This window comes from Falco punctatus, assembly GCF_963210335.1.
Source record: "Falco punctatus genome assembly, chromosome: 1".
In the NCBI taxonomy this organism is placed as follows: domain Eukaryota; kingdom Metazoa; phylum Chordata; class Aves; order Falconiformes; family Falconidae; genus Falco; species Falco punctatus.
Window position 1 is genome coordinate 218,537 of NC_137580.1, and position 27,968 is coordinate 246,504.

The 27,968-nt window shown below is 40.1% G+C and overlaps 1 protein-coding gene across 20 annotated transcripts in view; it reads right to left on the reverse strand.

The window, feature by feature from the left end:
• PROM1 (prominin 1) overlaps nucleotides 1-27,968 on the reverse strand; it is a 96,626-nt gene that overhangs the window by 26,962 nt on the left and 41,696 nt on the right. For 18 of the 20 annotated variants that reach the window (XM_080404816.1, XM_080404806.1, XM_080404823.1 and 15 more), the window contains 4 exons: nucleotides 14,292-14,350; nucleotides 11,121-11,147; nucleotides 9,329-9,534; nucleotides 2,192-2,312 (listed from right to left, as the gene is read on the reverse strand). In XM_080404816.1, the coding sequence (XP_080260942.1) occupies nucleotides 2,192-2,312; nucleotides 9,329-9,534; nucleotides 11,121-11,147; nucleotides 14,292-14,350 (413 nt within the window). The remainder of the gene's footprint in view (nucleotides 1-2,191; nucleotides 2,313-9,328; nucleotides 9,535-11,120; nucleotides 11,148-14,291; nucleotides 14,351-27,968) is intronic. The other 2 variants (XM_080404810.1, XM_080404818.1) reach the window with 1 other exon arrangement.

A 27,968-nucleotide genomic window follows, 5' to 3' on the forward strand; every position in this document is an offset into this window, starting at 1 on the left:
TTGGCCCAGTCACAACCTGAGCTCTACCAAGACACCATTAAAACCTGGTTACCAGTGGATGTGGAGTTTGGACAAAAGGCTACCAAAGAGCCATCCCAAGTGGAAATCTTACCATACTAGTTTTGAAAAGACATTAACCACCTTTACTGATTTCTGCACGTTTAAAATGGTGCATTACGAATCCTACCCCAACTGAGCTTAAGTAATGTAAAAGTTAACACACTTGACAAATGGGTTTCCGAGTTTAAATGTGACTCAAATGTGTACCAAAGCATATCTGGCTTGCAGTCTCAAACTTTCTGTTGAGTAACGAAAAAAACCCGAACAGACAAAAAACCACCCTCAAACCAACATATTGATCATACAGCACTGGATGTAATTAAATGATAAAGTATGAGGCAGAGCTCATTTTTCTAAAAAAAAGTGAAAAAAACCCCAAACAAACCTGAGAATTGCTTACTAAAGGCAGCTGTAGGTGTATTTTTTGTTTATTTCTTTTGTCTTCCTAGGCTAACCTAAGGACTAAAATGTTGCAGAGCTACAGGTTTTGCATTGTCTCCAGCAATGTCACAGACAAAAGGCGATTCTGTGTAACTAATAGTGTTATCGCTCAATACTCGGTCTGCAAATCTTCTATGACATGGACACTTAACATGTGACTTCTTTTTATAAATCCTCTTATATGCTGTATACCTCATACTGATGAGTCAAGGACACCAGTTAGGATTTCAGAGCTTTATAGCCAAATAGTTGGATTCTACAACTTTTTCAAGAAGCTGACATCCTTCTCCTATCCTATCCTCAAGAAATTCTTACAAACGTGTGTGTATATATGATACTCACGTACCTTCTCTGACAAAATGACTTAAAAGATATAACTGGTGACTGCATCATTAAGTAGCAAGTGTAAAAAAGAAAAATAATGCTGCCTAGAAACTAAAAACCTGCTACCTAAGTGAGACTTTGAGGAACCCCTGGCACAAGTGTTCAAATCCTGACACTTAAATTCAGTAATTCAGGTGTTTATTAACTTTTTTAGCTAGTGTCTGGGGTTTTTTTTATCTATTAAGATGGTTAGTTCTACATAACAGATTTTCTGTTCCGACACTTCTTGTCATCGCTCAATGTACTGCGAAGGGGAGTCTAGTGGTTTCTGAATGCAACTGGATTGCATCTTTCTGTGCCTGAGTCAGTTCCAAACTGACAAAAAGGCACTCTGCTTCAAGAAAGAAATTGTTGGCATGGTGTCCACTTCCTGCCACATATGTTCATCACCAGACTGTCACAACACCATGAGCAAATGACTAATTCTATAGGGAACAACTCCAGCTAGGGAAACATTTAAAGGCACCACCCAGATGTCTCTCCTGTTTGAGAACAGCCCAGAGTTACTGTGACTGGGATGCTACCACACTCACGGATCCCTCCTGTTTCCAATTTATCAGTCACATGGAAGTAAAACAGATTAATTAAATGTAATTAATTAAAATTAATGAAAGACAAGGTAATAGGACTGTCGGGCTTTTTTTTCCCTCCTAATCCGTTAAGAATTGACATTTGTACATGGCAAAGTTTAAAATCTTCCTTACTAGCATTTCCCCCCCCATGCAAAAAAGATACGTAGAGGGCTCCTTTCCAGACTCTAAGGAAAGCTTGAGAGTGGAAAGAAAAGGATCTTTCCTGTTTATTATGGCACAGTATGACCCTGGTTTAAAGAAAAAACAGTAAAAATACTTGTGGAAAAGAAGTTACTGTAGCTCAGTCCCAGAGCACATAAAGTCCAAAATACAAGGAAACAGGAAAGAGAAACACAGAATCCACGTTCTCATGAAAAACCTTCTTTCCCTTTTTTGTATGTATTCCTTTTAAAAACATATTTTTTCCAAACGATTCACCTTCTGCTAGCAACCTGCACTAGTTCTGCAGAAGGAAGAGGGCCTACAAGCACCATCGCACCATACTCCAGGAGTACAGCTCAGAAGTTGCTCAAAGAATACTGATCCATCAGGATAACTCCCAAACATTTACTGCTGTCTTACCTTGCATCATTTGTTCTACTTTGTGAGACTGACACATAAATAATAAACAAAATACAAAAAAGTAATTTATGCCAAACAAACAACTATGTTCTGCAATATTTCTTTCTTACACTTCTTCCCTCCCACTCCCCATAAAGATAAAAATTCTTTACCGCTGGAGTGTCGTTAAGGAAAATTTTCAGATCTTTAAAGTTACTGTTAACCAGTTTCTTTGCTCCTCGGACTTGGTTAGTTAAATGCTGGTTGGCAGCATAAGCACAGAGCACTCCAACACTATAAAAAATACAGGTAATTATTATTGTAAACGACCATTCTGACATAAAATAGAAACAAAAAATTACAGCTAAAAAAGGTCAACTTTATCACAATAAACAGTTCCATAAATTTACACATTCTCTTTTTCTTTCTACAAGTTCTCACTACTCATTCAAAAACAGAAAGGAGAAAGCAATGTTAACCTGAAGTCTTCAGAAGTTACTAAAGCACAACTACTTATCCATTTGCATTGATACTGTCAGAAGATGAATATAGCCCAGGTAAATTGTACCAGACTTAGAAACATTAGGCTTTTTTACAAGTATTATTAACCTTGACACAGCTACCAGCAAACGTGCATAAGTTAACAGTGAAAAGAAATATTTTACATTTGAAAATGTCAGCAGCATTTACTGCTAATGGCCCAATTTATTTACATAATTACAAGGATCTTTTAAAAGCACACGAATAGTCCCTATTAATGCTAAAATAATATATAGGCATTTCCTGATACTAAGCCAAAAGGTAGCAAGTTAGACTTCCAGTCAGCACTGCTGCTGATTTTCTATTTGATCACACCCCACTGTAAAATTCTAATTACAATATAACAGATCTGCACAAACAGTAAGGAAAAAGGCAATTAGAAGTCCCGTGAGAGGCTTCAAAAGCTCTCTTAGCATATATCACCCTTACGTTTCTTTGTTTAGTTTAGATGTAAAATAGACTTAAACAGAAGGATGACAAGCAGACTCCAATGACTAACTCTTCAATACAGTTTCTTGATGATGCTTATAGAAAGTGGTGGAAACTTCAGTAGATGGCCTGATAAGAGAAACTGGTGAAGAAACTAGAACTGATAGGAGAATTAGACAACATGTACATTTTCACACAGACAATGGCTTCCACACTGGCCAGTTTTCTTTGCCAACAGACAAATGGCAACTTGCATCCAAAACTGTGTGGCCAGCAGGACTAGGGAAGTGACTGTACTGGAAGGCGTCCAGAGGTGGGCAATGAAGCTGGTGAAGGGTCTAGAGAACAAGTCTTATGAGGAGCAGCTGAGGGAACTGGCGTCATTTAGCCTGAAGAAAAGGAGGCTCGGGGGGACCTTCTCACTGTCTACAACCACCCAAAAGGAGGCTGTAGCAAGGTGGGGGTCGGTCTCTTCTCCCAAGTAACAAGGAATAGGATAAGAGAAAATGGCCTCAAGTTGTGCCAGGGGAGGTTTCAATTGGATATTAGGAAAAAATTCTTCCCTAAAAGGGCTGTGAAGCACTGGAACAGGCTGCCCAGAGAAGTGGTGGAGTCACCATCCTTGGAGGTATCTAAAAGACACGTAGACATGACACTTGGGGACATGGTTTAGTGGTGGACTTGGTAAACGCTGGGTTTACGGTAGGACTCTATGATATTAAAGGTCTTTCCCTATCTAAACGATTCTATGATTCACTTTTTGTTTGTAAACATCTCTTGGTCACAACAGCTAACCTTTCAGACAAATACCAGAAAAATCAGGCAAGCATTAGAGCGGTAGTAGCCTCAAAGGCAGCTCACTACAAGCCCACTTGATGGGCTAAGCTAAGCACTAACCTTCCGCAGGTTTAACTGGCGGACAGCACAGATCCACTCAACACCGGCTCAATACAGCCTCAAAGGGCAAGCACTGCCCAGGGGCTGCAGTCGGGTGCATCACAAGCAGCTCCTGGATGGCACATGGGGTCAGTCCCGTACTGCGCATTACAGCACATCAGCTCAACACTGGAGAGGCAGGCGGTACCCTGAAAGGTCACTATGGACATCTGCACAAAAGGGAGTCACTAACACCAATGGTATTGCGCTCCACCCAGACTGTCAAACTTCCTGAGTTGGGGTGTCAAGACAGCCTAAATACTATTTTTAAGTAAGACTTAGAGAAATACTGTAACGAGCTTCTGATGGGGCAAAATATACAGGGTAAGAATAATTCTTACTGCAAAAAAACGTGTGTTCAAAGGAAGCCATAATACAACCAGATAAATGAGAAATGGGCTGGTGGAGAGCAAATGGGTACTTAAACCAACATGATTTGCATATCCTGGCAAGACAGAAGCGAACACCCTGATGATGCATGTCTCCTCTTATCAGTGATCCAAAACCAAACCCTCAACTTTATTTTGCTTTTCCTATTTTAGCCTTCCCAAACAATGTAAAGGCTTGTTCTCCCAGTAAAACTAGTCTCAAGTACAAGAATCTCTTCTGCCCTGACAAATACTCTCAGTAGGAAAATTCTGATTTCAGAGCACGATACAGAGAGATGGCAAGACTATATGCTGCAGGTGCTGGTCTACTACAAATGCTTCAATAACATTTTTCTCAACATCCAAGAATATTCATAACAGGATAACAGAGTCTGACAAAGCAGTTGCTTCCCTAGCCAAAATTTCACAGCTATGTCTTCAAAACTGGCAATTAACTATCTTCCCAGAAGTCATTAATGAATGAAGGGACACCAAAACTTATCTTGCTATTTACTTAACTAACAGCAAGTGACATAGTTGTATTTCCACTACAAAAAACATTTGAGCAGCCATTACCATCAGCTACCCCCCATGGGTAGCTCAGAATGCATAAAAATCCCAAACCATTCGATGATTCTAAAATGAAAACAGTTACTTTGCTTATCATAGACACATGCAATGTATTACTTCTTTTCACTCTACAGTGATGGTAATTGTTTTATTTTTTTTTAAATCAGAAGATGAACTATCTCAATTTTTCCTGATAAACAAACATTTATATGTCACTATGAGGTTTGGAGTTTATCACATCCTTGTTCTTTGGACAGCCAGCATTTTTATGTCTTTTCAATATTATGCTTCCAGAGCAGAAAGGTCAACTGGAAGCTAACAAAACAGTACTTTGTAAGATTTGAGCATGATAATTTTTCTCTTCATCTCCTAAAGGGAAGGAGTGGGAGGAAACAAGACAGCAGAGATGCTGTAAGCAGACAAGGCACTCAGAACAATTGTGACTACATTCTGAATGTAACTAAACAAACACACAACATGAGAGAGGATAAAAATAAATCTATTTATCATGTAACTGAGGCTGGAGTCAACATTCAATAAAAGGCTACAAGGAGAAAGTCATAAATCAGGAATGAAAAGGACATGCCTTTTCTACATTCTCTAACAGATTAGAGAATTGTTTAAACAGTCTCTTCAGGAATCAGATATTCCACCCTCAATTTCTCATAGGGTTTCACAGATATAAATGTTACTAATCCAGCTGCAGTGGGGGACCGAAGCTTCTCCTTTAGCTGTGTTTGCAAAAAATCCCAAGTCACAGAATAGAAAACTTGAACAGATTTACATATTGTAAGAATCTTACCTTCCTCACTACTAACTAACAAATTTAAGAAAATAACAGGCTAGAAACTTCTGTAACAACTTTTTCACCAGATGCCAAGTATCATTCCCTTCCTTCGGACTTGGCTTTTCCTAGCCTCATACACAACGACATCCACAACTTCACAAAACTTACAACACAACCTCTCTTGGAAGGACAGAAAACCGACTATGTGTTTTTCTATCCAATAGCCAGGACACCTTCTATCACCAGTACTAAATTTGGTACTGCGATGTATCAGGATATTTTTCTAAAGAAATCAAGTGTCCCTTCCTTGACTTTACAATTTAGAACTTAATGAAATCACATTTCTTTCCCAAAGAAAACATATGTTTGCCTAAGCTTGCAGATGACTAGGAAATCAGATTTAATAGCAGGTCTCTGATCCTGAATTCGAAGTTAACCTTTGCAGAAAAGCACATAGTTTTTTTGATGATAAATTTGGAATATCAAAAATCAAATTACTCAGCTATATATTTGATAGATTATTTCTACATCCTATGCCCTTTAGCAATAGAATCCTACTTTGTAGGACAACATTCATACAGAAAAACTGCAAATTACCAAAAACACCACATGTGTTCTTGGTTCAATCTACCAAAAGAAGTATTTCAAATGCATCAAACAAATGCACGTACTGGAAAATTACACACTGAAGGCCTATTTAAGATAAACAACAGTGTATGTAATCACAAGTCTTCTGAATGGTCTCTTGTACCTTTCCTTGAGGAAAGCATACTTCCCACATGCACCCCACCGTCAGAGAGCAGATCTAGGTAGAGTGGTTTGTGGGGTTTTTTTTTAATTAAAAAAATAAAAATCTGTCATCTTTAATTCCTTTACACATGATTCCAGTAAGCTTAGTATTGACTTCATCCTAATTACCAGAGGACCCTATCAATGGAAAAGTGAGAAGAAATGTTCCTTGAGATTAAAATCTACTAGCTGAAATCTTCTAAAATCTGTATTAACTGCATATATATGTCAGTGTGAACTTGCATGCTGACACACAGAAAAGCCATTCCCCAGCCTTTACTAGAGTTTTCAAGAGATGTCACCTATATACACAATCTACTGCAACCTCCACATTCAGAGTCTTTCCCCTACTAATACTCTCTACTATGCATTTGACCTGTCCTGCCCAGACAAGGAAATACAGTTTGAACACATCTTTCCATACCAAGGACTGGAAAAAATAAAAAGTTTAATGAAAAAGAAATAATTCTCATGCTTCCTACTTTCAAAGTTCTGATCATTTGACTGTGTGAATCCCATAATGTCTGGCATTGCAAGGGAAAGGGACAGAAGGATGCAGAATGTACACTTAAATAGTAATCCTGAAGAAGTCCATCACCTAGAAATCCTTCCCATTCCCCCCATCAGTTGTCTGCATGTACCTTCCACTGGACAGCCTTAATTTAAAGCAAAGCTCCACTGGCAGAGGTGCAGGTTTGAGGCACTCTGACGGATGCGTGCCTTGCTAAATGCATCTCCTGAAGCAGCACACTAGTTGGGGTGAAGAAGTCTACAGCATTCCAGTCACCTGGCAAGGGTTTGGGGGACACACTCCCAAAGGAGGCCCCTGATGCTCCACGACCTTTACCCAAAAAATGAGAGGATCCACCTTAATGATTTAATGTTGCATCTTGATGTAATCCTGTATTAGCAGAGATCATTCAAGTTTTTGTTCTTTTGGCTCTGTTTGCAAGTAGCCATAAGCATTTTACTTGAACAGGATGAACCTGTTGATTATTGTCATAGCATATGGCACATTCCTTGAGAAGTGTGATTTTGGAAGAACAACTACAGGTAAATCTTCCACCTAATATGAAATTCTGTGGCAACTTGGGGGAAAAAGTAGAGAATAGTCCACAAGGGGACAGCCTGCATACAATACAAGAAATAAACAGTTTTAAGTAAATCTCAGGCTTTCTCGGGGGTTTTGGGGGTTTGTTTTGGGGGTTTTTTTTGGTTTTTTTTGTTGGGGCAATGGCTACCTGTCCTTTTGTGTTTCAGCACAGCAGCAAGCATGTTGACATAGGCTTAAATAGATCCAGGCACATCATCTTCTCTTCTCTTGTGAAAGAACATCCAGGAAGGGCAGCAGAATCTGCTTTGTACGGAGACCCAAGCACTCAAGCCAAGCTGGGCTAAGTAATATTTGTCTCATAAAGTCCTATCTTGCCTTGCACAGCACTCACAGCGTTAAGAGACTTAGCCAGCGAGTCATAGGAGATTATCTCCACCTGTGCAAACCTGCAGACAGAGCTCACGCCAACACCTCCCTTAAATTAAGTATCTGATACTCCTGATGTCTTACAAAAAAAGGATGAGTCCGAGGCAGACTCCCTAGGCATGGAAAGCATGTCAGTAAGGATCACTGACTTCCCAGTCACGATCTGCAAAGAATCATTTGCCAATGATGGGTATGCTTAATACCACAAGAATAGCTGGCAGCAAACGTGCAAGATAAAGAGACCAACTGGGCAGATGATCTCCCAGTTTCTCTGCTGACAGGCAACATTCCTCAGTCATTATTACCAGAACACAGCATCCTGCAACGTGGTGTCAAGATAGCTGGCAAGGTCTGTGAGCTACCTTCAGTTTTGGCATGCTGAGAGATAATTTAATAACTTACTTTCTTTAAGGCACCATTGTACTATGGAGAACTTTTGTCCTGTCATCATGGCAGGGATGCACCTACCACCTGCAGTACCATTTGACTTTCTGGTCTTCAGGATACTGAAGTGTCACATTTGTTAGTGATGCCTGGGAGAAAAGAGCATGTTCCCACACCAGATATCAGTGTGGCCCACATTTGAGCATAGGCAAGGTCTCAATTTGTCATGAAAAGCAGTAGTAAAAAGAAAAAAAAAAAATTCTAGGTTGTAGTGAAGTGACAAAGTAAGTCCCACCTGACTGACACAGTATAGATCAAAAGACTTGATCTATAATCACAAAGTAAGGATAGTAGGCAGGTGAAAATACGAAAAAGTTGAAGGAAAATAAAAAGCCTGAAAGCAATGTATTTTGAAAGCATCTACAGGGAAAAGTCTTGACAGTAGTCCTTTATCATCTGTTACACACCCAGCAGAGAACAAGAGTGTGCTCCTAACACCAGTAGCACCGAAGTGTCTCCAGACTCCAGGATTTCACAGTGAGTGCATGCAGGCTGTAAACAACACAGTGCCTACAAGAAAACCCATTATTCTGAACTAATATGAAAATCAGGGGGAAAGCAAATACTGAAGGAGGTCACACAACTATTTTTCTCACTGCCACTGCACTATCAAGAACAAACTAGCATTTTGTACCTCAGGTTCTCTTATGGGACGGTAACTGAACATAGGACACAGTATCTTATATTCCTAAGTCTAACAAAACCTTCTGCAGCTGCCATTTTGAGACTGGTGAAAACTTCGTTTGCCAAAATCAAGCTTTTTTTTTTTTTTGTTTCACACCTACATTCCTCTCAAGCAAGTACATAATGACCTGTGGATAGCAATGGTAGCAGCTTTTTTACAATGTAGTCACATTTTCTTTAATAATTCTGCACCTGTAGGCTAATACAGTAACATTATTTGTCACATGATACTGCAAAATTAGTGCTATACCAAGCTTCACATTGTTCTCTTTATTACACTTGCCTTATTATTAAAGAAGCAACAAAAAGAAATGTTGCAAAACAGCTCCTCTGACAGTCAGCATTTTTCTTCTGTCTTTGATGCATTTCCCCACCACAGTTGTCACAGCAACGACACATACAGAAGCAAAGTCCCACAAGAGGCAGTAACAAAATAAATAGCAATCCCAAGGCTGCGGAGACTATAAAACCGATTTCATAGTAGATAGCCTGTAATTCAGACAAAAATAGTGGTAATAGCAGATATCACACAGTAACTGCAATCAATATAGAGCAAATAATAATAATAAGAAAAAAAAAACCAAAAAACAAACTACAGACTAAACCATCTACAAAGTTCCCAAGGTTAAGGACGTTCTGTATTTTGTCAATAGCTGACAACTTTTGATACAACAAAAAGATACATAACATTGTAAATTCTGATAGCTAATAATTATTTACGTAGAGTATTAGCTAGGTAAACTACAGGAATGAGTGCTAAGAGAAATACGCTCACAAGGAACAAATGTGAATCAATGCAATTGAAACAGGTTAAAAATGAACACATTTGATTTCCCGGACCACAAATTTACTGTTTCTCACATCTGCTTCCAAAAAGACTCCACAAATTATCTGCAAGGCTAACTAGATCAACACTTCATCGGGGGCGGGAGGCTTGCCTTGTTCTCCTTTTTAATCAGTAATGGGCAGAAAGGTTCATATGAACCGCAAAGGGAAGCACTTCAACGGATGATCAATTGCAAATGCTTCTCCAAACTGCTGATGCTAAAACTGCTTAGGGACTGGAAAACACAAAGAAGTGGATTTTAAGCTCTCTCAGGTAAAGACATTTATTCTGCTGCTGAACAGCAGAGCACCAGCAACTAAAAGGACGCTTTCAGAAGCTGGAAAGAGTGAAAGGGAACGATGCAATGCAAGAGCCTAATTAGCTTTTACTGCGGAAGCTGTGCAAGTGCCCCAGGACCAAGAAGCAGGGCCAGGCAGCCCTGGGGCCAGGCAGCCCTGGCATAGCCCCTACACAAGGCGCTGTGGCTTCAGGGGACAAGCTGGGAGCTGGCCACACTGCTCCCCACTGCTGCAAACACAAGCCAACACATTCAAAACTGGATTGGGCAGGTGTCTGTGCACAGAGCTAGACAGCACGGCGTGGGCACCCCCCCCACCCCGTTTACCTTCCCTGATACATCTCTCTTCTCCTTTCCTTTCCCAATATTTTAGGAGAACTAGTTCTCACGCTAGTACTTTAAGCCCTCTTCTGTTTTACAAATCAGCCAGCACAAGGGCAACTTGGCAGCAAACGGATGAAATTGAGGCTGGATATAGTCCTGCAAAATAAGTTACAATTTCTCACAAGCTATCACTCATGCTCCAGTTCCAGCTTTGCTGATGCCCTTCCTCACAATCCCTAATTACCAACTGATCCAAATACGGCAATCATCACCATTAGCAGAGTTGCAAATTTCTGACCTAATTACCCATTCTAGGATAAAGCCTATTTTTTTATTTATTATTGTTATTAACTGCTGGTTAAAAGCTGTTAGCCCTTCTGAAGAATACAAACTAGATGCTTGGAAGAAGAACTTGGCTAGATTTTGCAAAAGGATTACTGTTTTCCTTTCTAATTAGCTGAACACTTCAAAAACTATTTGACAACATGAATGATCTTAAAATAGGTTAGATGGAAAAACACTATTTAAAAAAAACATTAAAAATAGTTATGGATGTTTTAATAGTAGTAGTGCATACAGATGTGGTTAGTGTCTTTTGAAAGCTGTACATCTACCATAAAACATTACCTGAAGAGTCAGGACAACATTTTCTGGCTGTGGAAGTCAAAACAAATGAAGAATGTGTGTAATACACAGGCAGCATGCACAAAAACAAATCACATGAATAATGAATAATTAACCATGACCAAAACAATTAACAACACAGAAACAATAACAAGAAGCAACTAAAGTAAAATAATGCATAGAAGCACCATTAAATAATTATGTAAAAAATATTTACAGTAAAATACATAGCAGATAATTTCTGGTTTCCTTGGTAAGTGAAAGGAATCTAGTATTTGTCCAAAAAATATTCCCATATTAAAACAACAACAGACCAGTTATTTTCGCACTGAGCATCTGTTTTGTATCATTCCCAACACATTTCACAGAAGAGAAGGACAGGGCTTGCATTATACTTCGTGGTTTAGCGATGTCTTCATGAATTCCACCTGTCATAACTGCTATAATATTCCTGACTTTTTCTTTTCAATGCTTATTTCATTTTTGCAGCTTCAAAAGCAGTTTTGGGACCTTAACACATCACATGCAAAATTCACCTTCACTTCTAACTAATTATGTACAGGTTTATTTTAAATCATTCCAAAGTATAACAGAAAAGGCATTCAAGAAAGACTGAAGAAGTCTATTTAACAGTTTCGTCACTGTCTTCGTATCCATAATTTCAAAACAACACTGAAAACTAAACATTCAATTAGAGGAATTTGAGAAGAATCCGATTTGCACAATGGAAACAGAATTTCTTGTATTTTTCCCCTTCGTCTCCATATGACAAGTTCACAGCTGATAACTCTTTTCCCCTTTCTTGTAAGTGGAAAAGGGAAGCAGAGAAGTTGAAGACGGCAAGACTCCTCAGCCCCGAGTCTGACGTGTGAGAATCAGAAATGTTCTCAAGGTTTAGGAAATTTTTTTTCAGCATCACACACATCTTTATGAAACTTCTACTGTACAACATACTTAAAATGTTCAAAATCATATTTGAAACTATATTTTTAATGGGAGGAAAACAAATGCTTACCCACCCTTATAAATCTGGTACCAAGTACGATTTTGAACATTTCAAGCAAGCCCATCTCCCAGCAGAAGTAAAACAACGGCAGCAGCGAGCTGGCTCCCCTTGAGCAGGCACAGCAGCTGCGCTCAACTGCTGGGCTGTCCTGACAGATTGCTGCCCCTGACAGGGGACCAGGAGATGTCGACAGTAAGAGTCCAACTGGGAACACTGGGACACACAGCACAGAAGTGGAAAGAGCCTCCTGGGTCACTAAACACATCCCACAAATAGGATTAAAAAAACCAAAACAAAACAACCAACCAAACAAAAAAACAGCAGAGGAATGGCAGCAGATATTTAGCAGGATAAACGAGAAGCAGATTGCCTGTTCTTGCTACTGAAGGCCTGTTCCCAGCGCTTGGTCAACAACTCTTCTTTCTCACATGGATTTATACATGGCCCATTTCTGCCCTTTGCTTCTGTGACAGCGTCATTGTTCTCCCAAACAGCAGTGTTTTCTTCCTGGTGTTTCCTCTCTGGGTATATATTTAAAAAGGGTAATTGCACCCCTTATCCATTCTTTTCCTAAGCAAAGCAAACTCTCTAGTCTCCTCTGAAGACCTCTTGTGTTTCCCAGGTGACCCTAAGAGACACTTTCTGAACTCATCCTAGCCAGAGTTCATTCTCCTAGAATTTGAGTGATCAAAACCATAGGCAACATTTCTAACTACTTACTCATGCCCTTCTGTGACATTCACACCTCCCTATCCTCACTGGAAATTCTTCCAGGGGCACTTCTACAGCCACACTGGCCTCTTCACAGCTACCTCTCACTGATGCTTCTGTCTTCGAAGGGATTCTCTACTTGTCCTGATATATTTTCCTTTTCCAAATTTGTTTTACAGTTTTGCATGGTATTCAGATCATAATTAGGACCTATAAACAGCCTCTATCTGTTTTGCTTCTTAAGAACACCTAATATTGTATTTGCCTCCCTATAATCTCACAGTATTTTAACAAGCGCCTCCACTATGCAGGATTACAGCTGTCATTAGTCTCAAATTTCCCATGATTTTCGCACTAGTTACTAAATACTAGTGATCATGTATACCACCTATGGTCTAATGGTTTTGTCCAAAGCCTCTACCGAGCAAACCCACCCTACACTCCTCCCAGGTGTACAGGCACAGCCTACGGCACACTGCTGTCACAGAGCCCCGCAAACAAGCCTATCGGACTGGCAAGAGTCACTTGATACAGCATGACAATACCCACGCACTTGGATGTCATGCAGAGGTTATCAAGCTACTGGAGCAATAGGCTTGTTGTCAGGAGGCCATGGAAGCACAAGGCTTTCCCCCTTCTAATCACAAGCTCATCCCGGTCATCCTGATTCAAAGCGATAGCTCAGTGCCTGCATGCCAAGTGCCATACTCATCCTCCTGACAGGTACACCATACTGCAGGGGCTACAAGCAAGGAGCTCACATGAGGTAACGTGCCCACTGCATGGTCGCGGTTAAGGTTCCTGCTGCAGAACTCAACCAGCGATACTGCTTCAACAGTGGGCCACTATATTTGAGAACAACCTAAAATCAGAGCACGTTACATTCAAACTTCTCGTGCTACCAGACTTCTTTAAGAATTTCAACTGTTACAAGATGATTACCAACCTAAAGAGAGAATGGAAAATACCCTTGACATGATTAGCACGCTACATAAACTAAAATACATTTTATATGTAGGCTGCGGAAACTTTATTTTACAAAGGCACCAGAACCAGCATATAAACGCAGCTTTCTGAGGACAATAGCTTTAGCTAGAATGAGAGCTGAGCAGTAATGGTTCTCTCTAAGCATTTTTAAATAAAAGCAAAATTTTTCAATACAGAGTCTCCAATCTTTGTGCAACACACACCACAATCACATTACAGCTGGAATTTGTAAGTGAGCCTTAACCATGCATAGCTTCTTTACAGTGGCTTATGAAATTTTTTTCACAATATTTTTGGAAAGGTTTTGGTCCCACTTTTTGTATGAAGCCATCAGACTTGTTATTCACAAACTTCATTCTTTCATCCTGTTGTTAATAGCTTTAAAACACTTATCTCCTGTTTTAGAAGCAAAACTTAATTTCAAAGTCATTGTTTCCTTTATTTTATGCAGATACACATAGACAATTTACCTTTTGATAATCGCCCTGTGTATTTCCAAACTTCTGCTGTGCTAGTTTTCTGATGAGATCTGAAAATAAGCAAGAATATTCCAGAGTTTTAAACAACAAATTATAAAAATGGGGGTAAGAGGATGGTATGAATCAGTTCAGTAGGCAAGATGAAATTAAGAACAGACATCAACAGGACAGGCAAGCACATAAGTGTTTCCATAAACCTGTCTAGGTAGCAACTTTTTTAATCAACTGTGTGTTTTATGAGCTCACAGGAAGATAACCAGGCTATCTATCAATCAATCAATTCCCCCTAAAATACAGTGAAGGTTTTTCTGAGGTCATCCTCTGTACCATAAAATCATTATTAAAAGTTAATCACAAACTTATCAATTACTTGGACAATGTTCTGGCTATCCCTTTTGCTTCAAATTTATGCCAACTACATACATGCATATAGACATAGATACATACACACACAGAGCATAAGAAACATAACATGCAGCTCCGTCTAACACACTCATTCCTCATTTATTCACAATATAGACAGAATACAGTAACCACCAAAAAAAAAAGAAAGTAGGAATGTAACATTAGAAATGTCATTTTATTACACCAGTTTCTTTCAGTAAACCCCAGTAGCTGCAATGAATGGATCCCCTTTCTGGGACAACACCAGCCTATCTTTATCAAGGTTTTGCCATCCCTATGGGAACTCTGCAGGGAATTATGGCCCCCAGCCATTTCTGTGACACCCTGCACTTGAAGGGGGGGCACCAGCAGCTCTGCAAACCCTCTGCCCCAGATGGGCATCAGCAGCTCTGGGCATGCTCTATGCCAAGTTGTGTAAAAGCAGCATCGTTTGAATGTTTGGGAAGAAATAACTGAACTTCTGGTCTCCTCCAATGAAGAGGAAACACATTAGGAAGGAGCACCCTACACCTCAAGGAGAAGCACTCTGACCCCATGTTCATACAGAGGTGGACTTCATGGTACTATTGCCCTGTCCTTAGTCTCCCCATATGCAAATGAACGTACTTGATAAAAACCTCCAGTAAGTTACCTATCCTGGGGACCAATACAGGGCCTGACAGTTCAAAACGGACCGTTCATCTCCCACAAATCCAAGCCCCCTCAGAATTCACTGTAGCACTCATTAAATATGTTCAGTGAGTTCACAGGGGCTGTGATCTCATTCCTCTCTAATCCTGCACACGGCTCAGGAAAACAAATCCCTAAGTAAACCCACAGTCCTCCCTCCCCAGCACCCTACAGCGGGAACACAGACTGGGCTGATCTGCAAGGTGAAGAGATCCTCCAGAGCTCCTCACAGAAAACCGCATCCCAGGAAAGAAAACACACAACAGTGAGGTGACAACTGCTGTCCTAGAGAAGGTACTCCCTGCGAGGAAGCTGCAGCCAGCAAGGCTGCCGGCTACACAACAAGAATCTGTCAACGTACCACAGGAGTGTCAAGCCACAAATCACCCACAGACTGGAAGTATATTCTGTAACGCAGAACGAGTGCTAGCAGCAGATGATCAAGGACTCTGTGGTGAGGCAACCTCATTTCGGAAAGACCATACATAAGGTAGAAGATAAGGCTGAATCCCACAATAACAGAAGTAAAGCCAGAACTTATGTAAATAAGCACCTGGGACAAACAAAATGCTTTCAGGCTCTGCAGCTTAAGAGCCAGGAGACTGCTGAAGGAAAGGGCATACACCACCGCATGGGTAACACACAACTGATACACCACTGACACATCTCACAGACTGGGACCAGCAGAGTCCTCCCTGTATTAAGACCGTTCTAAGCAGAAACGGTGTTTCTCTGGGAGTTTGAGCAGCAAGGACATACAAAGCAAAATGAGGCAGGACTGCACAAACCCCAAAGATGTAACTCACACTGGTTGTTAGACATTTTTTTCTTCTTCAGCAGAGATAACATTTCTTTCTTTTTGTTTATATACCTACCACATAAACAAATTTAGGAAATATTGGTTCATAAACTATCATGCAATGAATTTTCTCTACAGCTAGGTGCCTTTTAACAAGCAGGAAAAGAAAAGGGCTAAACCAACTCTTGTTTACACATTTATTCAACCATTTGACATTATGTGACAACACACTGCAGAACAGCAGCTGAAGAAAAACTTCTACCAACTTAAATGAGAACGTGATGGGAAAGAAGAAAGGAATAGCTCCTGTGATCCTCAGCGGCACAAAGCAGTACAGACTGTACGGACTGTGTGCGGGCGGCCAAACGTGGCAGCTGACCATCCAGGATGCTGTGGCATCACCCTCCTTGGTGCCACTCCAAAGCAGATAGGAGAGCCCCCAGCAACCTGCCTTTGCTTCCAGGCTGCTCCTAACTCAGAGGTTCATCGTGCTTTGGAAGAGGGTTGGACCTGATGACTTCCAGAGGTTCCTTCCAATCTGAAGTATTCCAAAGTTATCCTACAATCATTATGACTTTGTCTTATAAATTACTTAATGAAGGAGTGAAAGCACTGCTAGGAAGCGTGTATGAAAACTAGATTTTATTATTGACAAAAACTTCCTTTGATACATTTCCTGTTGTTGGGAATTGGTACAAGGTCAAATTTTAGAAAATTAGCCTTTCCTGTTAAATAAAAGTTGGAAGTTTTCCCCCATTCTTCTAGTTGAGTCTGTCCCCATCATACATTAAAATTAAAAAATGACAAACAAAACCCAACAACAAAACATTTTACATCAACTTTTACATACACGCATATGTATTAATGGACATCTGTATGCACAAGCATACACACATGTTACACTACTCAAAAGAAACAGGATGGTTGAGGCTGGAAAGGGACCTTCCAAGATCATCCAGTTCAAGCCCCCAGTGCAGTGCAAAGTCACCCACCACAGGTCATCCAGGGCCACGTCCAGTCAGGTTTTGAATATCTCTAAGGAGAATATTTAATACTTAAAAAAACCCAACCAATCACCCCCCTCCCAAAAAAAACCACACATAAAAAACCCAAACAAAAACCCCCAAACCACTCATTACTTGCAATATGCTTAAATTGCTCAGAAAGTTCCCGATTCACCATTTATTTATACTGTTTCTGTAATTTATAGCCTGCCAGTCAAAACAATGACAGAAATCAACCTGAATACACTCTTAACAGATGCAGAAAACAGCATTTTCAACATGGGTTTGAATTTCAGAGGCTCTAAAGCCTTTTCATCTGAAATGAAAACACCTTCATATTTATAATAAACAAGAAAGCCTGAAAACAGGTACAAAAAGTTCCGACATGGATTGAGTAAGTTAAATAGTGAGAACAATACAGGTTTTATACATAGCGCAATGCCCACCATTACACTGCCCATTTTCTCCCCTTAGTTTTCCAGAGTGTGAGACATTCCTGCTGAATAAAGATTTACTACTTGTATTACTTTGCAATGATTTTTCATAAGTAACATGATGCTTCAGGGTGTTTTCCTCACCAGTGACTGACCAGTCTTTGCCATCAACTTGCTATTTCAATAGCCTCACTATCAACTGCATTAGACATATTCCCAGTTAATTAATTACCTGCAGTTACTAACCCACACATCTGTAAGCAGAAACATGCCTGAGTGGTTTTGCAGCATCAAGAATCTCCCTGCACATTGCAGGGGGGTTGGACTAGATGATCTTTAAAGGTCCCTTCCAACCCAAACAATTCTATGATTCTATTAGGTTTTACATTGATAGTAATCACAATTCCTACTGCAGCGTTTAAGGGTTAAGCGGGCAAACACCCTGTGCCAGGTACTGTGTAAACATAAGCATCCTATTTTTACATATGGCTACACTGCTTACTGTAGCACAGTGAAGAGACACCTCAGCTCACATTTAATCCAGTCTGTGCTTTTGGTTTGCTTTTATGAAGCATCTTTCCTCCCTATCTAGAACATCTCATCTCTAGCATTCAAGTAAGTTTTTATGTAAAATTTAACTAAGGTAACTCCATGACTTTCTGCTACATTACTGGTAGAGTACCACCTTGAGGCTGATTTCTGTTTCAAACACAAAAGTGCCAGGAAGGTGTGATAAAAAGCAGTGCCCTCTATTTTCTGATTAACAGGATTACTTCTGAAATCTCAGCTTGACCAGCTGCACACATTGTTTCACAGGACCAGTAATCCACGGCTTTAGTACAGAACACATTTTATCACTGGGGTTAAAGAGCTTTACCTTGTGAGGCTCATTTACACGGCTAATTACATTACTGCTTTGCTCTGTCTCTTTCCTGCTCTCATCACACATGCGAAATGCCATCTGCCCTAGTAAATCTAACTAGCCAGATGAACTGTTAATTCACCAATGCAATTTGTGATGAAATATTAAGCACCTCTGAGGAGCTCCAGTTCAGAAAACATAATCACCAACTCCTGCATTGCATAAGTATTGTGTACATACACTCGCTATCTCATTACCCAGGCAAGAAAATGAGGTTATCACTACGCTGGCTTAGAACTACTCTACAGAAAGGAATAGCAAAAATAATAGAGATTTAAAATAAAGCTGTCTGGCTATTAAGTACCAACATAAATCAGTTACAAATTCATCCACCAAGAAAGCTTTTCAAATCTAGGTGACAGGAAAACAGTTGGGAGTAAAACCTTTGGGAATGCTATGCTTTCTCCTCACTCAAACAATTCCATTGAGCCAGTTCAGCTATAGTGCAACTCCAGCATTAATCAAATTATGCCAGAAATTAATTTATCTTTTTATGCATAATATACCATATTAGGCTCCTATTCTGAAAAGGACTTCAAACAAAACAGTAAGAGCCATGACTGAAACATTCATGTCACACTGAATGGAGATTTTTCAGAATAACAGGGGAGAATTAGATAGATAAAATACATGATAAGTTAATAACTGCTTTAATGTCACCTGATTGTAATGCATTAAACTGTATTTCATCCCATTCCTCTTCACACATAATAGATAAGAGTCAGCAGACTACAGACATGCTGAATAGTTCAGCATCTCTCTGAATATGGGCCAGTTTGACCACACTTAGTGTCATAAATAAGAAGCAATAATTAGTCTGAAATTAATTAATGAAAATAACTTCAAGCTTGTTTTTTTCCTCTCTAATTATGACTCAGAGTCATGAATAACTCTTGCAAGTCCAAGAAAACCAGGAAAGCCCTATTAGCCTTTCAGACTTACCAGAGATAAAAACCTTTCTGGTATCTTACAGCAAGTTTTACTGCGAGTTCAGATTATTGACATTTTAAAATACTTGCTTTCACTTGAGTGGGGCTTTGGACGCTTCCCCAAAGTTAGAAAGCCTCTGGCCATTAGCCTTTACTATGGTCAGACTCAGCTCCCACTGAAGAGGTGTCCTTCAGCAGGTAACCCAAGGTTACTTTTGGTTCCCTTTACCACCTACTTAAGGACTCTGCTCATTCTTACTGTCCCTCATCCTGCAGCCATCACTTGGCTCTGATCCCACCACAGAGCAAGCTGACAGTTCAGTAATGTTGATGGCCAAAGAATCCACCGTGCACTTTGGTGCAGCGACTGCAGAGAGGGTCCTGCCGCATTCCTCACCCCCTGCAGCCTGTCCTCTTTCCACAGAGCAAGAAGAAAACTCACTCTGTAGGCCAAGTGGGGAAGTCTCAAAGATGAGGAGATCTTCCCACACAGTAAGAGACCACTTTATAGTCCGCAGATGAGGAGTCTAATCCATGCATTCACTCAAATAGTCTAGTCCATTCCTTTCCAACTCCAGACTCGAAAGGTTCACTCCCCTTTTCACAACGTCTACCTCAGACAGTCTTGGGCCATAACCCTTGCCCCTAAACTAAGGAAAAAAGCAGCCTTCTCAGATAAATTCTCCCCACAACTTTCAGGCAAGTCATCTCTATACAATTTCCAGGTTTTTTTTCTTAGAGTTACTGGGAACATGAAGTTGGTTCAGCTTTCACCTCCTGCTCCTCATGAGAGGACATTCTGGCTCCTTTCACTTCAAGCACAACTGAGCAACACCTACCTTCCCCCCCTTGCTTCTGAAGCCTCCACACAAGACCACCTACTTACACTACAGAGATGCTAAAAGGGAATTACCTGTTCAATCACCTGTTTATTCATCTGCATTAAAGAAATAAGGTGCAAAACCTAATCTTAAACCATCAGCTATGCCTTTGGACAAGAAAAAGAGACAAGAAAGGAACCTTGCTATTGTACCTCACCAATGACATCCAAAATGAAGCCCTAGAACCTGTTGTTCCACAATGGCTAGAAGAAGTCATTTTAATGGAGGTAAAAACCAGCAAATTCATACTAAATTGCTGAACTATGTTAACATCTAATCTCATCTGCTATGGGCTGTCTGTCTTCTCACCCTCTTCTGCGTTCAGTAAGCCATTTCCTCTCACCAACATGATCATCGTCCAATCCTGCACTCTTTAATTATGTGCTGATTAAAAGCAAGAGAAATACTTTTATCCGACAGCACACTCTCATTCTCAAAATCCAGGAACACACAATACAACACAAGCAAAAACACAGTAAATGCATTTTTAAGGCCTCGGCAGACTTGTAAAGCACATACTGCTTTATTCATCGTTGAAAGGACAAGCTACTAGACCACCTAGAAATGAGTCCTAGCTACATTGGATGCAGTAAGGGACGACGTGAGAGCGGGTAAAGCTGCAATGCGAAGTAGGTAATGAAGAGATGAACAGCTATGAGCAGGAGCAAAGCGGTAGGAATGGTCTAAACAGGGTGAGCTTTAACCAGAGGGCAGATAGGACTAAGCATGGTGCAACTGCTGAAGATAAGAAATTGCAGGGCAGCAACAGCTGCTGAAGGAACCGGGATGTGAAATTAAGGAGACCCTCTCTGCACCCTTCCTGACAAAAAAATATCATTGATCCACTGAAGAAATTATACAGCAGTGGATCAGATAATCCACTAACAGTCGATGAGCTTCCTTCGTGCACACAAGAAGTTCACACAACACTTCACAAAAACGTGGATGAAACAATGAAGTTTTATAAAATCAGCTTCCTCAAGGCTGTTATTAGTCACGAAGGCCAGCTGGGTAATGGAAGTCTTCTACAGAAAATCCTCACATCTTAGAGCGGCCCCAAACTTGAGGTTATTCCTTTAGTGCAGTTCTGTTTAGGCACATTCTGCTTTCCATCAACATGCACAGACAATGTTAAAGAGCCTGCTCAGGAAAAGGTTTGGAAAAAAAAATAAATAGCCACAGTATCGACTGTTACAGGATGCTTTGAATGAAAGATTTCTCCTTTGAAAATAACCTTTGCAGGGCTTTCTAGTTGTTCTTCGCTACAAAGAAAGTTCTGTTCTTGCTGAAGTTTTAGAAGAAGAACAAAAAGAGAGAAGCCTTTAGAAAAATCTTTGCTTAGGAGGCTGTAATAAATTTGCATGTATCACACAGACACAAAGTCAAGTACAAAGCTTTGAAGAAGTACTGCAGACAGAAACTGCATACTCTCATTTTCTGAAGGCAACAAAACTTCTGCAGCACATTGTTTCTGCCATGGCAGCTATTTTTTGCCATTTACTTTGCAGCAGCTACCTCAAGTTCTCCCTAGGCCACCATCTGGTAAAGATTTACAACAGATTACAGGCGAAGATTTAACTTGCTGCACTGTATGTGCTTGTCTGTTTTAGCACACTGCAGAGACTGAGCAACTTCTCGATAGTGTGGGTTGTGCAGACATATTGGACCTGCAACTTTGATCAAAGCAGTAAATATTTAGACTGGATGAACAAGAGCGTTTTTCCTACTCCTTTCTCTTCTCAGAAGTTGCTGTAAACCAAGGAAAGCACAGAAAATCTTCTCATATCATTGAATTATTGGAAATAGGAACACAGATAATTGGGGATTACATGCTGGAGCCCTGCCGGTACCAGCTTTTAATTACTTCAGTGACTGGCATTCTGGCAGCTCCACTGAGATTCCTCAGAATTCATTCTCTCCGTTTTCCCACTTCTGCAAGGGCCACAATTTTCCACACACGTAGGCTAACTGTGGCACGCGTATTAGTTTGAAATACTACAGAAATCACTACTTCACTGAAAGAATCAAAGCAAAAGTAATGGTTGCTACTCTGAAGGAAGTTAATTAGGCCTCAAGTCTGTATTTCCTCTATACAGGTACACCCAGGCATCTTTCAGCTCAGTTAAACAGCCAAACCAATACTTAGTAGTATTAAGAATATTCACACTTTCCATTGTAATCACTGTTTAAAGTTCACAAAAATTAAATGATTTGGTGTATTTTCAGAGAAAATAAGTATCTTGACTATGTTATAATGCAATACAGGTCACAATTTAAACACAGAACTCTCTTTAGATGAGAAGAAATGTATCTGCATATTGCCAAAAAGTGTCAAAACAGGTTTGTGGGGTGTTTTTTTTGTAACAGGTAGGCTTAGACTAAGATATATACACTGATTTCTTGCTCAGCTGAAACTACAATAGCTGACATTCATGGCAGCTGGTTTCCTTTCTAACAAGGAGATAATCTGGTTGCGGAAAAGGAAGAAGCGTACTCAAAAAGTTTAATAGCAATATGGAAAGATTTAATACTGTTAAAAGGATGACAAACCCCACTAAAATTAATACACATATATTTTGCTCCAGCAACTTTTGAATAATGCATATTAACTTTAAAAAAGCATCACTTTTGATCAGATCTAGAAGTTACACAAAGCATCTTGAGAATAAAAAAAACCAGTGAGAAAAAGGAGAGGAAAAAATTCTAATTCTCGTATCTTTTGATGTGATTAAACATTGAAGATGAGGACCGTGGGAAGAAGATTTGTTGCAAACATTTATCAAATTCTTATTACTTTGGCTGACATCGTTGAAGAAAAAGCCATCATTTAACGGGACCTAGGAGTTTGTTGCTTTGTAAATGACAACCTAAGAAAATTGTCAGACAAAAAAAATGAGAGGGCTAGGCTAATGTTATCTAATGATAGTCTGTACCAAAGAAAAGAAAAAGTCTGCTTTTCCAATGACAGGCAGTATTCATACAGTATCTCACATGATTAACTCAAAATGCTTCGTAACAGCCAAGATGACGAAGGAACTGAGAGGTCCCTTAGAGGCTTGTGAAAACATTATTCCTGTAAGTCCAGTGACATCCCCCACCTCTCCCCGTCAGTTCCATGAACTACAAGTTAGAAAAGAGAACAAGGTTGGATACTATGCAGATAGATGAGCTTGTAAAAACTAAATGGAGGGGGAGAACAGACAGCCATCGTTAAGCTAGGAAAATCCCGGAGCCACAGCAGAGAGGCCTGAAAACCTGTAAGATGTCTGCAGTCACAGATACGTTTTCAGAGGTTCACACATGAAACATGTTACCAGAGAATGTGGCTGACCCAAAACCTATGTCATCCTACTTCTTACCATGCAAGACGCTGCAGGTATGCTCTGGAAGTCTCAAATAAGCTTTCATGCTTTTAGCGGTTTAGATTTCCTATTAACAGCAGAAGTGACACAAAGAACTGCCTTCTTCACATGGTATACTCTGACTGTGATTGTGCACTGGCAGCTGAAAGGTGAACCTTAGGCTTTGACCAAGGTGATGCCCAAGGTACTTATCTCTTTGCTACGAGATACTAAATGGGACAAGCAATCTTTTAGAGAAGAAAAATTAACGCACCCAGAGCTTAATTCAAATTGTGGTTTACTGTTATTGGTAGCACACAGACACCATGCTATATTCAACTTACCTAACGTTACCACACCCGATACACACACCACACGGTAATCTAGATGCAAAGGTACTGTGTCCTAAAAATGCATGTTTTTTTAAAAATAAATACACAAACCCTACCAATGAAGCTACTTTACCTAGGACAATAAACAAACAATAAGGCTACTCTCTGTCACAATACCATCCTGTAGCTCCCACCCTTCCCTTCCCTGTAGCCAGCACCCCTGGATTTAGCTGCGCCCAGAAGTCATCCCCTGCGCACCAAGGCACAGAACACTGCTGATCACCGCTTTGGTTATATGTTGTGTCTCCCATTGATATCCACAGACAAACAGAACAGGGTCAGGACACTTTCAGCACTGGTCTGGCACGGCCCATGCTGTGACTATCAGCAGGTCTCCTGAGCCAGGTCAGTACCTTGCCCAGAAAATGCCCAACCCACTTGCTATGAAATGTTCCCAACAGACACGACTGACATAGCTGTCTAATTTGGAAGGGACAGAAGGCAATTTAGGTTTGGGAAACATAAGCGAGTCTCAATACCACACAACTGTAGGCCCATTTTATTTATTATTATAATCTAGCTTCCAAAAGGCACTGCTGCTTGAGGTGCCCTCCAGCCTATCACCATAGCCACCCGTGGTGATGCCACTACTGAACATTCTCCCCACAGAAAGTAACTCAACTCCCTCAGACTCTGCTTGAGGTTCACTTTCATTAGTTTTTCCCTTCTGTCCTAGTAATATTGAAGTTGTGAAGCTGGATTGTCATTTTCCAATTGCTGTCAAGGCATGTTTTTTCTCCCAGGCACAGCAGGCAGGCGGTATTAAACCAGACCAGGGCAAGCACTGAGGATGCTGTACAAAAAGGATTCCACATGTGCGTATAGTGCAAGACGTTCAGATGATCAGCCATGCTACACTTTAAAAAAAAAAAATAATAACTGAAAACCTGTCTGCAAGAGAGATTCCTTGTTTACATTAACTTTTCTTTAATGTCTTCCTGCCCACTTCTTTTGGGTAATGTCTGCAACTACAGTTCTCTGCAGTAGCCTCTAGCAGATAATCTGTATAAGCCTTCCCTCCCTGTCCACAAAAAATCCTTTTGGCGAGCAATCTGTTAGATAGTCTGCAGTCTGCAATAGTTCAGTGAAAAAGGAATTACTCTTCTGACACCTAAGAAAATAATAAAAAAAAAAAAAAATCAGGCCTTAAATCTACTTCAGAAACATTCCAAGTGCTCCTTGTTTACATGGGTATGTCATCAAGTAGAGCATCTCTTAACTTCCCAGCATGAAATGAACAATGATTTTTTTAAACACACTTTCCTTAAATGTATATGAGTGGGCAGAGAAGAGGCTAATTTATCTTGTATCTTCCTGCTGCTCCATCTTCCCCAGTATTTCCAACATTAAACACAAAAAATTTCTTTCAATGCATACACATTACCAAGTAAAGAAGCACTGTAAGTCCCCCTTCTTACCCCAGTTCTACACAAATGACACCACCACTACTTGCTATATTTAACCTCTGTCACTAAACCTGTATTTTTGATATGCACACTTCAACTACTACTCTAAAGTCATATCACAGCTCTAGCCACAGTGCTGGGGAAAAACAAACACCAACAACCAACCAACCAACCAACAGTTAGAAGGTTGTGGTGAAGGCACTGACTCTACAGCTTACTGAAATTGTTTTTTCACAATAGAGCTTAGCCAATCTAACAGGTAACCTGGAGGGCAAGTCTTGCTCTTCTTCCCGTCTTCTCAGTTATTGCACCCCCCAACCCAGCTCCAGGACGTAATAAGCTTTAAGAAAACCAACCCACATACACAGGGGGGTAGCTGTCAAACACTAGCTCAAAAAAGCAGTCTCTTGCATCAGTGCAGTTTCACACCCAAACTAAAACTGAGACTTCGTACAACTGGACAAAAAGATACTGTAATTTAAGTAAAAACAAGAGGGCATAATTGTTTTGGGTACCTGCGCAGTATCTTACGTTGCTTGACTGCAGCATCTGTGTATGTCAGAACTCGCATCCCTTCACCACCTGCCTGTGGCAGACATGGCCAACACTCCTGGGAAAGTCTCAAGTTTAAAAAAAAAAAAGGGCATTGCCAGCTACATGTAACTGAGTTTAGTTCCAATGCCACAACATCCTGACGTGCTTTTTTTTGGTAGGAGCATTGTGGAAGATTTATTACTATCAGGAAGCAAAACTGCAGTAGAAACAGGCAACCAAGAACTAGTTACAAAAGGCAAAGTTAGTCTTGCACAAATAGAAAAATAAATCTGAGTGAGTTTTTAATTGAGGGGGTGATAAAACATTTTTATTATTTCCTTTTGAACCTCATAGCCAACACAGCTAATGTATATTTTAAAAAAGAATTAATATCCTAGAAGCTCAAACCTACCTGCAATAGGGTTTTGCATATACATTTTGTTACAGCTATACTAGGTACAGATACACTGTTTATTTTCACATCATTATGCAATTTTGTAAAAAAATGTTACAATGTTTTAATTGCTGAATACACTAATGTGAGCGATTAATTGAAGAGATTTCACACAAGACTAACTTGCTGAACTCTGCAATCTGCAGCTGCTTTAAAGGCTGACCAGGTAAGGAGAAAGGAAGACCAAAAGGGGTCAGAGGCAGGACTTTGCATTAAAATAGTCAAGTCCTGATCCTCAAGTCTTATGCTCAAACTGTTCAACAAATGAAACTCCACATACAGAATTGAGAGGTGTAGTCCAGGTCTAAAACCTAGCTTGCCCTTGCTCCCCACAGGCAAACAGTACATTTACCTCTCCATACTATGTTTTGCCCAGGAAGTACCTGCATTCAACAGTTGATTTTTATGATAAAGTTTTATTCCTGCTTCAGCAGAAACAGGCTTACCCAAAATAAAAAACAGAAGCTGGAACAAGGCAGCTGTAACTTAACAGAAGTGGCACAGCTGTCCTGCAATACATTCAGGTACAGCGGAGTAAGGTAAACAGGCCTGTAAGTTTTTGTCTTATTTCACCTAAAAATAGGTACAGGAGCTTTATTCCCAGCTTATTTCCTTTGTGAACTCTTCACATTCTCCTGACAAGACACAAGCTGTGAAGCTGAAGATTTGTGTACATCCTGCTGGCGAATGGAATCTCAGATTAACATTGTCTTACTGCAACTAACAACTGGTTTCCATGGGAACAAAGACAAAACCATAGTAAGATAATTCATAGCAGCCAGAGGATCATACTGACCAGGCCATGTCTACACCAGGTTCACATCTGAAGGTCTGTGGCAGAACAGATGACATGCAACATGTCACAACCATGAACTAACTTAACTTTACTAATAAATTAATGCTTCGGTTTCTGACAAATACAAGAAAGGAAGAACTGACAATGTTTTGTTAGACATCCTCTTAGCTGAGTGATAGAAACAACTTGTAATTTTCCTGTTATCATCTATTTATTTTAAGTGGTGCTATTAACAGCAAAGAATAATGATGGTCTATACTACACAGTCGACAAAAGCAGCAGTGGCACCTTCATTTCCATTTTACAAATGGAGAAACCAAGGTAAAGCAAGATTCAAGTGACCTGCTGAGCTTCAGGCAGCAAGCCAGTGACCAGCCTTTTCCATTCCAGTGTTACCATTAACTCAAAACAGGGGCTGCTCTCCTGCGTAACATTTTATGCTTAGAGGAGTAAATTCACTCCCACTTACACCTGCACACCATCTGGTGAGGACAAAACCATTTGACTGCTGGAGCTGAAAGCAGAACCTGTTTACACTCACTGAACCACTGCAATCAGATAACCTAATTCACTTTTGTTAAATTAGTTTCTTGCCACAGCTAAAGAGCACAGTGCTGGTCTTAAATGTTCAGCAATTTAAAAAAAACTTCAGGAGTTACAGATCCTTGACTAGGTTTTGTTATCGTACTTTACGCAGCACTG